Source organism: Alligator mississippiensis, chromosome 8, assembly GCF_030867095.1.
Source record: "Alligator mississippiensis isolate rAllMis1 chromosome 8, rAllMis1, whole genome shotgun sequence".
NCBI classification, from domain to species: Eukaryota; Metazoa; Chordata; order Crocodylia; family Alligatoridae; genus Alligator; species Alligator mississippiensis.
Window position 1 is genome coordinate 75,109,813 of NC_081831.1, and position 16,224 is coordinate 75,126,036.

Genomic DNA, 16,224 nt, shown 5'->3' on the forward strand with positions numbered 1-16,224 from the left:
CACTTCAGTAACAAAGGTATTCATTATAGTGGCTTCCTTTGATAGGCAGCCGGGGTAAGGGAATGGCTGGGCGGGAAGGACCTTTACCTGCTTCTCTTCTCATGCCTGGAGCCTGAGCCCGAGCCTGCCTTTATCTGCTTATCTTCTCTCACTTCCTGTAGCACCCCAGGGTGCTCCAACACCCTGGTGGAGACTTGCTGCTCTACCTTGTCCCATAAGAGACCTACCTGATGGCTTCCTATTTTTGCTTCCTGATTTACCCGTTATTACTCCAGTCAGGGAAGGCTGGATTTTGGCTTCTTTCAGAAGCAATTATTGTTCTTTGGTTGGGTGGAGAACTTTACTGTTGAGGGCAAGCACATGTGCAACCCAAGAAGCAACATCTGAGGATTAATAAGCAAACCCAAGCCTTTCTTAGGTGCATTGGATTACATTATTGGAGGAACCTTGCACCTACCAGCAGCAGGTTATAAATTAATCCAGTCTCAGAGGAGCCTTCTCAGGGCAAGAGTGCCATCTTGTGATAGGCATGGGTAAGAGAAGGCAAAGCTGTGCCTCTAGCACCCTTGTTAAGAAGACCATGGTCCTAGCACAGGGGTGGACAATTATTTTGGGCAGAGGGCCATTTATTAAGTTTGGCAAGCCATCGAGGGCTGCATGACAGGCAGCCCAAGGCAGATAAATATTAGTCTTCTAAATTTTTTAGGGGCCCTGCGGGCTGGGTACAATGGCTTGGTACAATGTAATTTTGTCCACCCCTGTCCTAGCATAAGAGTTCCCACTCAGAAGTGTGTATTTTGCAGCCTGGGCTTATTTCTTCCCTTGCAGTTGCAATTACGCTGAAGAAAAAAACACCCAAGGGAGCTGAAAGGTGCTAGTATCCTCCACATCCTCATCCTGCGAGCGGAGCAGCGCACAGCCAATGTCACTGCAGCCTTCCCTTGGGGGCAGATTTCCCACTCTTGGAGCCTCATAGCCTGAGCTCTGGCAGCAGGAGTGAATTGGACCAGTTTTTCTTTTCCAAAAGATTGGCCCAAACCACAACCACCCAGTCAAACCCTGCATGGGCTTGGGTGCTTATGTGAAACAGGACCCAGATGCAAACCTGTCTGCAGTAATATAGTTTTGCTAAATCAAACCAAGCAGCAGCAAAACCAACCTGGGCTGTTTTGCTTGCCTATCTGAGCCTGCCAAATCTCTCTCAAAGCAAGCAGCCAGGTGCAGATTCCTCCTGGATTTGCTGCAGCTTCATGAGATCTCATTTGATTCAAGCTGATTTGTTGCTTGGTTGGACACCTGCATTTTGCAATGCTTGCACTATGTCAGCTGTACGTTTGTGAATAAGGAAGTATTTCAGCCAGGACTGCTAAGCAACAGGAAGCAAGCACAATTTGTTAGATGAATTTTTTGTCCAAAGGGGTGGCACCTTGGGACTGTGCCGTGGCAGGTGAAGCCTCGGGGCTTCTTGGAAGCAGTGCTGATATCCTTAGCTCTGTGTTGTGACTCTGTAGGATGTTTCCAAGCGCCAGATCCCACTGTGAAACTCCTTCCTGGTCAACTGGGATTTCATGATGTGGGAAGTACAAGACCTCTACTACACATTAGATATGGTATGCAATTAACTGGTGAATCGCACAATAAATTTCGACCAGCTACAGGTGCAAAGACCGGCTGCATGTGGAAAGCCATTATCTCACAATGAACTGGTTAACTGGTTAATCGCACGATCAGTTTAGACGGGACCCGTGCAAAGTCATTATCACGGGATAAAAAAGCCTGCCCAGCTCTAAAAAGAGCCAACCAGCTATAAAGTGAGAGCCTGACAACTCTGGTATCCAGCTTTCCTTCGAGCCCAAAGAGACCGCGCGCTCTGCCAACATGCATTTGCAGGGCACATGCATCCGAAGGGACTTCTCGGATGTGGGCAGCCTGAACTGGGGCCCGGCTTTCCACGCAGGCCTTAAGCCGTATCGGTCTAGGGGAAAAAGCAACCGGGGCTCCTAGTAGAGGCGATATCTTTTATTAAACCAACAAGATTTTTGTGCCAGAAAGATTTTTCCAGATGTCGCCACCTCTACTAGGACCTCCTGGTTGCTTTAAACTCTGCGCGGTGTTTATTTATGTCAGCGATTCCCCTAGGCCACATTTTGCCATCACGGCGCGGCGGCGTAGGCGCATTCAGGCGAGCGAGCCGGGTGTCCTGGTTGCCCCCCGCACCCTGCCCGCTCCCAGGGTTTGGTGCGGTGGAAGACAAGCCCTGGGCGCTGCGAGGGGGCTGTCCAGGGTGCCCTGGTGCTGAGGGCATCCCCCGGGGCCCTTTAAGGCATCCTGCAGCCGCCGCGGCTCCTCCCCCGATGCGGTGCGATGCGGTGCGGGCGCTGGCTCGGGCTGTGCTGCGCCGCGCTGCTGCTGGGCGCGCTGCGAGGTGCGGGGCGAGAGGGCCGGGCACGCACCGCCTCGGCTCGCCGGCAAAGGGGATGGGCGCGGCTCGCCGCTTCTTGTCGGGCTGGGCAGGGCAGGGCCGGGCCAGGCCGGGCAGAGCGGAGCGGAGCGGAGCAGGGCCTTCCGTGTCTGCAGCCCGGGAACCCGCGCGGGGCGCGGCAAGGCGCGGAGCGGAGCGGAGCCCGCACCCGCACCCGCGCCGCGAATGGCCCCGGCGCCCGCGCCGCTGCATCCAGGGCCCGGCGGCCTCCCACCCCTGCCCGGGCCGCATTCAAATGCTGCGTGCAAAGCTGGGGCCCGCAGCGAGGCTGCCCTCGGCCGTGCAAATAGCTAGTTCCAGAACTTAGCTAGTTCTTCTCTTTCCCCCCCTAAAAAAAAAGGATTTTTTAATTTTAAATGCCTTGTTTTCTAATGCTTGTTTTTTTTTTTAGTCTTCTTTTTTTAGTCTTTAGTCTTGTTTTTTTTCATTGTTTTCTAATTCTTGTTTTCTACTGCTTTGTTTTTTTAGTCTTTAGTCCTGTTTTTTATTGTTTTCTAATTCTTGTTTTCTACTGCTTTGTTTTTTTAGTCTTTAGTCCTGTTTTTTATTGTTTTCTAATTCTTGTTTTCTACTGCTTTTTTTTTTAGTCTTTAGTCTTGTTTTTTTATTGTTTTCTAATTCTTGTTTTCTACTGCTGTTTTTTTAGTCTTTAGTCTTGTTTTTTTATTGTTTTCTAATTCTTGTTTTCTACTGCTTTGTTTTTTTAGTCTTTAGTCTTGTTTTTTTATTGTTTTCTAATTCTTGTTTTCTACTGCTTTGTTTTTTTAGTCTTTAGTCTTGTTTTTTTATTGTTTTCTAATTCTTGTTTTCTACTGCTTTGTTTTTTTAGTCTTTAGTCCTGTTTTTTATTGTTTTCTAATTCTTGTTTTCTACTGCTTTTTTTTAGTCTTTAGTCTTGTTTTTTTTATTGTTTTCTAATTCTTGTTTTCTACTGCTTTGTTTTTTTAGTCTTTAGTCCTGTTTTTTATTGTTTTCTAATTCTTGTTTTCTACTGCTGTTTTTTTAGTCTTTAGTCTTGTTTTTTTTTTTATTCTTGTTTTCTAATTCTTGTTTTTTAACGCCTTGTTTTGTAGTTTTAAAGGTGCCTTGCGGATGGGGTTAGATAGCGGGGGCGGTACCCGCGCTGCGCTGCGCTGCGCTGCGCTGGCAGAGAGGTGGGGTGGAACATTTTCTGTGGGATATTTTCCAAAATGGAAACTTTTCCAGCGCTTTGTTTTTCCGTGGGGAGTTTTCCGTTTCTACAAATTCATTGTTTCATGACATTCATTAGTAATGGTAGTATAGTGATTGGGGAAGGGGTGCTAGTGATATTGTGATCGGGAAGGGATGCCAATGCTATAGTGATCGGGAAGGGATGCCAGAACGATAGTGATAGGGGAAGGGGTGCCAATGCTATAGTGATTGTGAAGGGGTGCCGGTACGATAATGATTGGGGAAGGGGTGCCGATGCTATAGTGATCAGGGAAGGGGTGCCAATGCTACAGTGATTGGGGAAGGGGTGCCGGTATGATAGTGATCGAGAAGGGGTGCCGGAACAATAGTGATCGGGAAGGGGTGCCGGTATGATAGTGATGGGGAAGGGGTGCCGATACTATAGTAGGGCAAGGTTCTTTGGGTGAATCTGGTATCTTTTATAAGACCATCTTAAATAGTTGGAAAAAAATGTTTTAGCAAGCTTTCGGGTTTAAAAACCCTTCATCAGGCTGAGAAAGTCTCTGCAGTTGGTGTGTGCTCTTCCTGGATGGAAGGAGTAGTAAAGAAGCCAGAGGCTGGGCTGGTCTGCATGCAGGACAGGCAGTCAGTGAAGATATAAATCGAGGAGTCAGTGGGTGAGAGACCGGCTGTGGGGGGTGGGAAGAGAAAAGGGGTCCAATAGTAATCATGAATGGATGCCAACACAATATTAGGCAAACTTGGCAGTTTCAAAGTTGTAATGAATGTTTTTCAGGTGATTATCCCTAGGAAGTGTGTGAGAGAGTACATCTATGTTTTATTGGTTTGTAAACAGAAGGGTAAATACACTCCTATAATAATCCAAACCAAAAATCAAGTTAGGAATTCACCTAATTGGCTGTGCAGGTCAAATCAAAACCAAAGCACAGTATATCATGCACGCCCAGGCCTTTGGGCGTGCTAAAATTAGTGTCAACAGTTTTCAGTGCCTTTGTTTTTTTTTTCCCCTTATATTTAAACAAATAATGTAAGGGACGTACATGCTATTGTGTATTGTCTCTACATTTTTACAAGTATTGCAATAAAAATAATTTCTTTCTACATAAAGCTTTGAATTTGTTTGAATATAACATTTAAACCACGTTATGTGTGCTGTATTTATTTTTTCCCTAATCAAATATTTCAGTTCCAATACTTGTGGCTTTGGGACATAAAATTAACATGGTAGTACTTTTTTAGTTTGGTTTACTAAATATCAGTTGAGTAACCATGCTAAATCAGATTATGCTCTATTTAGGGCATTGGAAAATTTTCTGGCAAATTTTCCAATTCAAAATTTCCTGGAAAACCCACATCTCTGCTGGTGAAACCGGATCGTCTCTGCTCTTATTTAACACTTGAGCCCTTCCCCTTTTTTTTGTTTTATAGGTTATTTCCTGGAGCCTTTTGATAAAGGTCCTTTCGGGTACCTAAAACATGCCTATTTATGATCTCTGATGGGGTTGCGGCTAGACTGCAACTGGAGCCTGGGAATTCTTAGATCTTCAAAGGATTAACACCAAAAAAAAAAGTTATCCTCCAAAGATGTTGGAGACTCCTGTTTTGTTCTGTTTTAGCCCATTCATAGTCTATATAGAGAAGTTCCAGTCTCCCCTTAGCTTTTATTTATCAGTGCTTAAATTAATGCCTGGTAATTCTCTCTTCCGCGTAGGTGGCAAGAACGTCCTCTTCATAGTGGTGGATGATCTGCGTCCCACTTTAGGCTGTTATGGAGACAACCTTGTAAAATCTCCAAACATCGATCAGCTTGCCTTTCAAAGCGTTGTGTTCCAAAATGCTTACGCACAAGTACGTAATTGAAGTAAATAAAAAAAAAAGTAGGGATTATATATGTGGAAAATATTTCCTGATTTGATTATGGAAAATGGAGGGGAAAATATTGAAATAACAGCCACTTATGACATTTTAAAGTGCTTTGAGGATTGAAAGGTTAGCTGGGATGAACTATATAGTGCATGGTTTTTCTTTGCTAGGATAAGGACAGGAATGAGGATGGGTCCTGCTGAATGTGCAATTAATTCAACAGTGCTCAGGATAATGTAATATTACCTAGACCATTTCATTATCAGCAATGATATGCTGTTAAAAGCCATTGCGTCCAGCAGTAGTTCTCTGCTTTCCACTACAAAAGTATTTTGTAAAAGCTTATCTTGTATTTATATTTTTTTCATCTTATGAGCAGAGTCCTATCCTGTCCTTGTAAATCTGTTCCATTGTCCAGCTCACTTTTAGCAGAGGACGACATAGCTTGCGGCTCTTATTCTTGAGTATTTTGAAGTCTAGTGCTTCCTTTTTACTGGGATTATTCTTTAGCACTTTGGGCCACACAGGATGGACCTTTGGTCTCCAATACATAGTAATTAGCACGCATTGAAGCAGGTTCAATTCATCATAGATTATTCATAGATTCATAGATTGTTAGGGGCTGGAAGGGACCTTGTAGATCATTGGGTCCAGTCAATTATGTAGATTATAATCGAGCCTGCTGCGAGCCTGCTGGAGTGTGCTAATTAGCGTGCTCCAGCGGCCTCTGTGTCTTGCATGTATTGAGTGTCCCCACATTTCAAAATGGCAGCGGGGGCACTTGCAAGCTTGTTGAACGAGCTTTCGTTAAAGTGCCCCCACTGCCATTTTGAAGTGCAGGATGCTGAACACACATGATGCTGTGGGTGCTTTGGGCCGCTCTATTTAAAGTGCCCCCCCACCCTGGAGCATGGGTATAGATGCCCAATGGCTGCATTCCCTGTCCTGACTTCTCCAGGAGGTCAGAAACCCAGTGTTGACTGGGTAATTTGGGCATTGAAATGGAGCTAAATGAGACTCTGAAAAATGAGACAGAATTGGTCGGGTCTTTGGACTCCTCCATTAATGTGTCCTTTGTACCCAGATCAGCTTGATTTGATGGTTATGTCAGCTGAACCCATTTGCCACCGGTGTCTAACTCTGCAACTGCATATTGTCAGTTTTCAAATGAACTGCATTCGTTTAACGTCACACAGTTTGCATTATTATCTGCACAACCAAAGCTCCGGCTTCTTTTCAGGATTCTGTTAGTTTGAGATCAAGAAAAAAGTATGCATCGCTTGCCATTGGAGAGCAGAAATGTCTAAGTGATAGGCAAAGTAATGTTCCCAGGCTCTCACCTAGGAGCAATGTTAAGCATTTTCAGTCTGATTCTACCAGTCCCTGAATATTTTGTCTAATCACACCAAAATGGCTTGATTGCACTTCAGAAGTGGCTTGAGAGCACTGCAGATGTGCTCAGCTTTGTAATAAGCATTGATTCATCTTCTCTCTTTCTCTCTCTCTCTCTCCCTTTCTAGCAAGCCGTATGTGCTCCGAGCAGAGTGTCCTTTCTTACTGGGCGCAGACCTGACACCACCAGGCTTTATGACTTCTATTCTTATTGGAGAGTGCATGCAGGAAACTACTCCACAATACCCCAGTATTTTAAGCAGAATGGCTACACAACCATGTCTGTAGGAAAAGTTTTCCATCCCGGTACAGTGTGTTCTGTAATAATTTTTAATACACATTCAATATATAACAGCATGTGAACTGTATAGGGACAGGAGTATTGTGTGTTTCAGTAAAGTCCTCAAGCTACCAAGGAAAACAGTTGACTAAAGAATACTAAGGAGTAGAAGATAATGCAGTAGAAATACAAGATTGTTTGTGATACTGTTTGCACTTAACCACAAAACGGTATTTGATTTGGCATTTTAATTCAGATCCTGGTGTTAGTACATTTAATTATATATATATATATATATATATATATATATATGTTGACTGCTGTTGTTCATAGTTCTGCTTAAAATTTCTGAGTTTCTCTTTCCCTGTAGCAAGGCATATTTGAGGATTATTACCTAAATTGGATAGTTTGACCCTTTAGTTTTTGAACGCTCACTCTCTTAGTCCCATAAACTGGCAATTTTAATGGAAGTGCGTGGTTTTTTTTAGCAAAACAGTTCAAGCACCTGTGTCTCCTGCTAGAGCGGTGTACAGGGACATTTCTGATGCTTTGCCCATACTTCTTTTTTTCTAGGGATTTCATCCAATTATAATGATGACTATCCATACAGTTGGTCCATCCCCCCTTTTCATCCCTCTACTGAAAAATATGAAAACACTAAGGTAAATGAGCAGTTTCACTGCATTATGTCTATAATTAAGTTGTGTTTTGTGGACTTTTTTTTAGCAATATACACTCTTGCTAATGTGACTCAGATTCATTAAGAACATAATGTAGTGGATCAGAGCGGTGGAAAGGAAAATCATTGCTCCAACTCGCTTCTTGTTGACTCCCTCCCGAAAGGATTTTTTTGATTAAGGAAAGTTACTATAATTAATCCTGCAAATATGTGAATTTGTGGGATTTCCGAGAGGCCTGAATTCTTATCAGAGTGGGGTTCTTAATTTTTGTTGGCTATGGAATCCTTTCTCTCAAAACTACCGCTGTTGGATCCTGCAGTTTCCTTAGCCAGTTCTCTAGGTGGTAAAAAATGTGATCAGCTGGCTTGAGACTACTCTACTGGATACGAATCCTAAAGCGTCTTGATTTCAGAACCTGTCACTTGTTGCATGGTGGGTTTTATTTATGCGGCTCGCGGGGCAGGATGGTTACGGATATGTTTGTGTTCAAATTCTGGCCCATAGTGTAAAACTAATGTTGGTGTCTGGATCTTAGACCCTTTTGCTTCCTCAGTCAGCTGGCACAAAATTGAAAGGCTGAAACCCAATGTAACCATGATAATTAAATTTAGATCATCTCAGTATCAGAATTTTCCATCTCATTCAACTTCTGAGGATGTTACAGTTCTGTTAAGTGTGGAACAAAAAAATCAGTATAATATTTTATAAATATGTCCAACACGGTAGTATTTGCAGTAACCATTTGGTAACATCCATCCCTTTTCTGTTCTATTCTGCAATTTATTTTGCCAAAATATTGGCTTGAAGGGCATTCGGGACTTGCTGCTGCCACTTGCTTCTCCTAACACCCATTTAGTGTATGTGCAAAAGACCTGCCAAGCCTGCTTTCTCTTCTGAACCCCTTATTGTAATCAGTACTAGTACTTGCCCAGGCACTAGCAAGTCATGCAGTTGCTTCCAGCGTGCCTCTCTAGGGGTTCTTGGGCTTGGAGGGAGCAAATGGGCCAAAAAAATAACAGAGCACCTGTTTGTCCTAGAAATCATGTGATTGTGCATATGACTATACTACATTTTCAGACCCGCTCTAGAGATGAAATTCTGCTTCTCAGTGGGGAGAAGAGTTGCCTGTTTTTCTAAGTGGTCTTGATCAGCTCACCTAGAACAACGCAAAACTTTTATATTTCTATTACAAACTGCTAATTTCCACATTGAATTCAATTTGCAGTTTAGGCTGTGGGTAGAATCAGAAATGAATTGATCTTCTGTGACCTGTGTAAAAAAAAAAGCAGTTTAAATCTTTCTTCTTTTTCCAGACTTGCAAAGGGAAAGATGGAAAGCTTCATGCCAACTTAGTTTGCCCTGTGGATGTGGCAGAAGTACCTGAGGGCACCTTGCCTGATATCCAGAGCACTGAAGAGGCCGTTCGCTTATTGAACGTCATGAAAAAAAAGAAACGCAAATTTTTCCTGGCTGTTGGTTATCACAAACCACACATCCCACTGAGATATCCTCAAGTAAGAATGCTTGGATTAAACAGGGTCACTGGGATTTATGGGGGATGGGATTTTAAATCTGAATTCGTCAGCTTTAAAAACTACTACAAATATCATGGTTATACTGTTACTGTAAAGTGATGTGAAAAACATCCTTTTACTGTGAAGCCGAGAGCTGCTGCTGCTACCAGTAACTAGAGTCAAAGCCCAGAACATTTTGAAGTGCCAGATGAAGGGTTTGGTTTAACTACCTGTAGTCAATGTGTATCCACTGAACGGTATTGTGCAGTGAGCCTGATTTGACGTGGGCAGATAGAGAGCCTTTTGACTGTGACCCTGATCTTCCCACCCTGTGTGTGTTGATGTCAACATTTCTACTGATCTCAGAGAGAGAGGAATTGGGCCCTAGTATTTTGAGAAAATTTGGCTTCATTACCTATGCCAGAAGGCTCTGTTTTCCAATTTGATTTTGCATAGTGTAATCTGTGCTATACCAAAGAGCTTAGTACAACATCATATCTTCAGACTTTAACAGGAAATACATTAGTGCACGTTAAAATCTTTACCCCGGGTAGCTTTACACTAAGGAGGTTGTCTTCATCAGTAATAAACCTGATGGAGATGTGGGGAGGCGAAGTGGCAGCTGTATCATGATGCATAATGTGAAGAAGGTCTTGGAGGCAGAGGGATGGCTGTCTTGTCTCACGTTGATTCTGAGCTTTCTTTCATCCTTTAATGACTCTTTCAACAAAAGTGTGGCTTTCTTAGAGCTTTCTCAGGCATTCTGAGTTGCAACGATAGTAGTGATAAAGTTTAAAACAGCTTAAATAAAAACTACTAGCTCTCTTCTCCACTAATTGGGTTTTGTTTTCACAATATCGCCTGTAATCCTACCAGTTCTTTATGGGCACTTGGAGTCTTCAAAGAAAAGCAGGAATAGAAAGACTTCAGGCTTAAAGCAAATTAACTAAGGCAAAAATGGACCACTACTTGTAGGGAAAAAATCAGGGATTTTTTGTTGGGTGTGTGTGTGTGTGTTAAGTCTGGAGAAGCCAAAAAGGGCATAACTCTTGGTTTTCATTTTAAGTGACCCTGAATTGAAAATAAAGCTTGGGGTCCTGGATCATAGCTCACTCCTACCTGCTCTAGTAATACAGGTAACAATAACGTTTTTAAGGAGCGAGCCCTCTACACCCAGGGTGCTATAAAAGCAAACTAGAGGTGGTCCATTTGGTTATAGAAATCGCAATAGAAAAATAGAAAATATAGAAATAGAAAAATGCCATAATACTGAGAGTGTTATTACTGCATTACAGGCTGTACCTTTACAATCAGCTCTGGTGTTCAAGGTGCCATTCTCCTTCATTTTCTTTGTATGTTTGCTTTGCTTTGTGAAGGAATTTCTCAAGTTGTACCCCCTGGAAAATATCACTTTAGCCCCAGACCCATGGGTGCCTGAAGAATTACCACCTGTGGCATATAACCCTTGGACAGACATCAGGGAAAGGGAGGATGTCCAGGCATTAAACATAAGCTTCCCTTATGGGCCAGTTCCAGAAGACTTTCAGGTAAGCAGCTGATGCAACTCATTGAAATGGCGCTTCCCTCGGGAGATTACATGCAAAGTAGCACTAGGCAGTTCTTAAAGGTTTTGGATGCTTTCAGTGCGCAGTACCTTTGGCAGTCTGTATGCCTTGCCTGACTAGCTTGCACTGCCACCACAAGACGTCTAGGCCAGCCTCAGCTAGAACAAAATCATGAAATCTGTCAGATGCCATCACTGTTGGGTGCTGGACAATGTGTGGCCTGTTATTTTTTTTCCTGTTAGTATCATGGTTTGGGCTGTGAAACACAGTGGAGGTGCATTCAGTACTTAACAAAAAATATAGACACCTCTTGGCAGCAAACTGTTCTGCCTTTTGTCATCAGCCCTGCCTCTTTTAGGACCAGGTGTAGGGTACCTTCTGGCAAAACTGGCATTGGACTTCTACAGAGCTCCCGCTAGCATGCTGAGCCATTTCTAGGTGGCCTCCTAGGTTACATTCAGTTTGGAGCCTGGATTATGGGCAGATGCTTGACAATAAACCTTTCCTCTGAAAAGGCTGCACACCTTTTTGATTAGGACAGACCCAAGGGGTGCCACGACAGTTGAAATGACCTGCTTTTCCTTGTTTCATATAACTTGCAGCGGCTGATACGTCAGAGCTATTTTGCAGCAGTTTCTTATCTAGATACACAGGTTGGCCTGCTGTTGAATGCTTTGGATGATCTTAAGCTCTCTAGGAAAACGATTGTGGTATTTACTGCTGATCATGGTAAGTAATCAAGTGTTTCTTGGGCAAAGTGCAAACTCCTCTTTTCTGAGTTGCGCAGTCGGACATGAGTCACTTCCACAGTTGTGTAACATGGAGCTCTGCTGACAGGCTTCAGGAATGGAGAAAGGAGAAACTCCTATGCTTGTGGTGGTTGCCTACAAAATGTTGAAGCCAGCGTTTCAGCAATGTGGCTGCAATCCATGTTGCAGGGCCCATGCCCACAGTAGCTGGTGGTGCTATGGGTGTCACTTTAATTTGTGTCAGTGAGGAAAAATACCTCGGAGGCATAGGGAGAGAACCATTTAACTGTTTGCAGTTTGCTTGAGGCTGATAGAGCCAGATTCAAAAAAAGGGACTAGACACATTCATAGATGGTAGATCTATTAATAGCTTTTAAACAGAAGAGTCCTCTGACGTCTTTAAACCAAGGATGGTAGATGCCAGAGAGAGTAATGAACAGGGGATAGATCACTCTAGATACACCCTCCTCATGCTTGCCCTCTGAAGCATCTGCTCTGGCTACTGAGCTAGATGGACCACTGGTCTGACCCAGTATGGTTTCACTGAAACCTGCCTCTTGCATCTATAGTAACAAGCAAAATGGTCCAAGGGGCCTTCCTATAGGAGAATATCGTACCTCGGTTAACTGGCATGGGAAGGGCTTGTTTAGAGACATTTGAGACAGCTAATCTGAATGAATTGCTAAAGTGGGTATTAAACCCCTATGTAAATGCATGTATTTGGAATTAATGGGCACTTTTACATGTGATGTGGGGGTGGGAGGGAGGCGCTTTAATTGGAGCAGCTCCGAGAACTGCTCTAATTAGCGTTACCATGTCTCAGCATCCGTGCACTTTAAAACAATGGTGAGAGTGGTTGCAGTAAAGCTCGTTCGACTAGCTTTAGTTCAGGTGCACCTGACAGCATTTTTAAGTGCGGGGATGCTGGTACGCAAAACACAAGACTCGATGAATCAAGTTTGCGCCGACGTGTTGGACTTCCAAAGTGGCCAGCTGTGTAATGCCTAAAAGGAGCGGTGTGGAGACTTGTGCATGCAAGTTGATGTGCCCGAATTCCTGCGCTGTGCTTTGTTTGACACTTGAATGCCCACTTCTTGATTCTACTTGGGGGCTGGGGGGAGTAAGGAAAGGAAGAGCATTTGTAGTTTAGAGACATCTGCATTTATCCATAACAACACTGGTATTTAATAGTTAATTTTAACTTAACAATGTACTAGTGACCTTAAGCACTGTGGGTAAATCTGGCCACTTAACTGATTGTTAAAGGAAATAATCACTAAGATGTTATCTTCATTCAATCTTTTTTCTGCTGTCTAGGATGGTCTCTTGGCGAACATGGTGAATGGGCGAAGTACAGCAACTTTGATGTTGCTACCCAGGTGCCATTGATGTTTTATGTACCAGGAAAGACATCTTCCTTTGCTAACCCTGGAGGGAGACAGTTCCCTTATCTTGATCCCTTCACTCATGTTTCAAACTTGATACCTCAAGGTAAATTTTTAACCTTTGTATAACCTTGTTCACTGCAGTCCCATAACATGAGCGTTGGTAATTTAGTGGTAGAATCCATGCTTCTCACGTAGGTGACCTGAGTTTCAATCCCATCCATTGCAGAACCAGGGTGCTTTTTGGACAGCCTAACCTAGGGATGTAGAGGAATTGCCTAAATTGGAGATTTTTAGAAAACAAGCTTGATAAACATGGTCGAGGCATCCTTCGACCTTCCTTAGTGCAGGGGCTTGGAGTAAACGTTCTCCAGGGGCCACTTCAAGCTCTGCATTGCTGTGATCTTAATTGAAAGACCACACTTGCCATTGACTGATGGGATCAGCAGGCTTGAGGCTTCTTGGGAGCAGCCCTGCTAGAGGCTACCTCTTGCTGAAGTATGGCTAAGCCCAGGTGCTGATACTCAGAAGCTGGAGGGTTCCTTACAATTTTTTTAGCTTGCAGTGCTAGAGACAGGCATGAACCTGACCTATGTTCTCAGCTTAGTCTTCAGTGACTAGGAAAATCTAATGTAGACGTTAATGCCCAGGCATCAGCATTGCTCATGCTGTCTTCTGTGCACAGCAGGGTGCATCAGAGGTTGTTTTCTGTTGCAAAACACACATCCGGCTCTGCTGGCCAAGTCTAGGATCCAGAGAGCAGGGGGAATTGCTGGTGTGAATATGTTTGCACTGCAGATCTGAGTCAAACTGCAATGACTCTCCCATCTTCTGTTTGGCTTTAGAGAGTGCTTTGAGGTCTGCCTTGATGGCAGCGGTGCTTGCAGGTAATGCTGATATAAAATTAAATTGTGAACACCAGTCTTGGCCTCAGATCTGATTTGGTGGAAATGGATAAAGATCTGCATCAGTACAACGGGAGCTTCTTTTTTGTATTGTTTAGGTCAGGTGTCCTGTTAAACACCTACCTCTTATAATGAATGGCCTGTGTTGGTTCTGCAGCAGTGGTGGCTGCCATTCTTCTTGCAGTTGTGCTGATACCTAGTGTGATGGCAACAAAAGCAAAATTTGTTCAGTTCAGTGCAGTGAAGCAGTTGACATCGCAGTTGCTTTGTTCTTTCTCAGAGGAGTGAATGATCAAATCTGGAAGGCGTGGAGCATTTGAGGAACAGAAGGATCAAAACCTAGTGTCTTCCTGATGCTGTATGATACAGGCTGCTATGTGGACGTAGTTCCTCTGAATTATCTGCATGAATTGAAATAGCTCCAGCCTTGTCATCCTGCGAATCAAATGCAAAAGTAAAATTGAGAGAGTATAGCAGCTCATCAGGATACGCTTCGAAGATGTTTTGCCCATATCTTTTTGGCCTGTATGATTTTCTAACTTTGTCCTTCTGATGTTTTTGTTTTTAGGGCGAACCAAAAAAATAGTTGAGCTAGTGTCTCTTTTCCCAACGCTCGCTGAACTTGCAGGCCTGCGGATTCCCCCTTTGTGCCCTGAAACTTCATTTGATGTTGCCCTCTGTTCTGAGGGGAAAAGCATTGTTCGCTATTTTGCTCCCATGGAAGAGAAGGGTGACTATGGTGGCGATGACTCTGACTATTACCAAGATGACCAGGAAGAGCCCATTGCTTTCTGCCAGTATCCACGACCTGCAGACACCCCTCAGTGGAACTCTGATAAACCAAAGCTAAAAGACATAAAAATAATGGGGTATTCCATGCGGACGGTTGACTATCGGTACACTGTGTGGGTGGGGTTTAATCCCAGTACTTTTAGGGCCAACTTTCAGGATATCCATGCCAGAGAGCTGTACATGGTGGGTACTGATCCCGGTGAGGACCATAACATATATAACAATAGCCTTCACAGTAACGTCTTGAAAAAAATTCTGGCATTCTTGAGGCGCTAGATCTAAGAGTGCTGCTATGTGCATGCTTTTGTTGCTGAAGTAACAGTGTTTTCTTTATATAAAACTTTATTGTACACAAAGCAACTGAATGCATTAAAACCCAATCTGTACCAAACCAGGAGCTGTTGCTGTTGTCTTCTTACAGCATTCTGGGACTTCTGAACTGCCTGGGTTCAGAAAAGTTGGTGCAACAAGCAGCATATATATGCATGCACATACATAGTGCTTTTCAAATGAGAGCTGTACAACGGTGAGCAAGTACATAGTGTGGTGCATGTATAACCCTCAGAAGTGCTGTCTGACACTGTCCCACATGAAAAAGAAAGGCAGATGGTCTTGTCAAAAGGGGTGGCTTGAAATGTAGCAGAACAAATACTTGTGTGTACAAATGAGCTTGGAGGACTTGTGTAAAATCAGAAATAAAGCCAGATCTTATAAGTAGTCTCTGTTTTTACATGGGAACAAACTTGAGGCGTAGCAGTTAACCTACCAAGAGTGTAGCGAGAAGTTATGGAGTGTAGTTCACCTGCTTGTAGACTAATTCCCCAGAACGAAAAGGTCATTGCATTGTATGTCATACTTTTTGTTGCTAATGTAATTATAAAACATCTCCTTTTAAAAAGTCCAGGACATGTTTTAATGTAAATGACTTTTGAAGCCCCGCTGGATTATTTTGCAAAGTGACTTAGGCTCAAAGCTCCACTAGCTTTCAGATACATATAGGATCCCACATCACTTGGGCACCATTGAAGATGCTAGCTCTTGGCTTGTTTGTTTTGCTGTCTCTGGATGCCTCCAGGGCAAATGTGTTTCCATGTGAGTTGGAAATGATGAAAATATGACTGAGGATGGGAGGGCTTTAATTTTGACTCTTGAAGATTTTGGATTATACCCACATCCCTCATACCAGCAGAGCACCAAGAGTATTGGTGGTCCTCTCTGGTACCTTCGTCAAACTTTGCACTGAAAGTTGTTTAGAGAGATCCACCTCGGCATTCTTACCTTGCACAACAAGTCCCTCCAGATCGCTGCACGGGGGTACAGCAGAGACCAGCCCCCCCTTTTCCTCAACTCTGCTTTGTTATTCCCCTTCAATGCCAAAAATTGCCACAGGGGCTCTCTCGTGGTGGAGAAAGGGAGATGGTAGTTATTCTCAAAGAAATCCCAC

General features: G+C 43.5%; 1 protein-coding gene across 2 annotated transcripts; it reads left to right on the top strand.

Annotated features, from left to right (window-relative positions):
• Positions 1–2,322: 2,322 nt before the first annotated feature.
• Positions 2,323–15,494, top strand: IDS (iduronate 2-sulfatase). Of its 2 annotated transcripts, XM_019492852.2 has the most exons (9): positions 2,323–2,425; positions 5,367–5,503; positions 7,039–7,216; positions 7,764–7,852; positions 9,184–9,384; positions 10,761–10,931; positions 11,552–11,678; positions 13,016–13,189; positions 14,557–15,494. In XM_019492852.2, exons 1-9 carry the CDS (start codon positions 2,365–2,367, stop codon positions 15,054–15,056), a joined length of 1,638 nt encoding a protein of 545 aa, XP_019348397.1. In that variant the 5' UTR covers positions 2,323–2,364; the 3' UTR covers positions 15,057–15,494. The 2 variants fall into 2 exon arrangements, with proteins under 2 accessions (XP_019348397.1, XP_014456476.1); XM_014600990.3 differs by lacking the exon at positions 2,323–2,425 and having other exon boundaries at positions 4,326–5,503.
• The last annotated feature ends 730 nt before the right edge of the window (positions 15,495–16,224 follow it).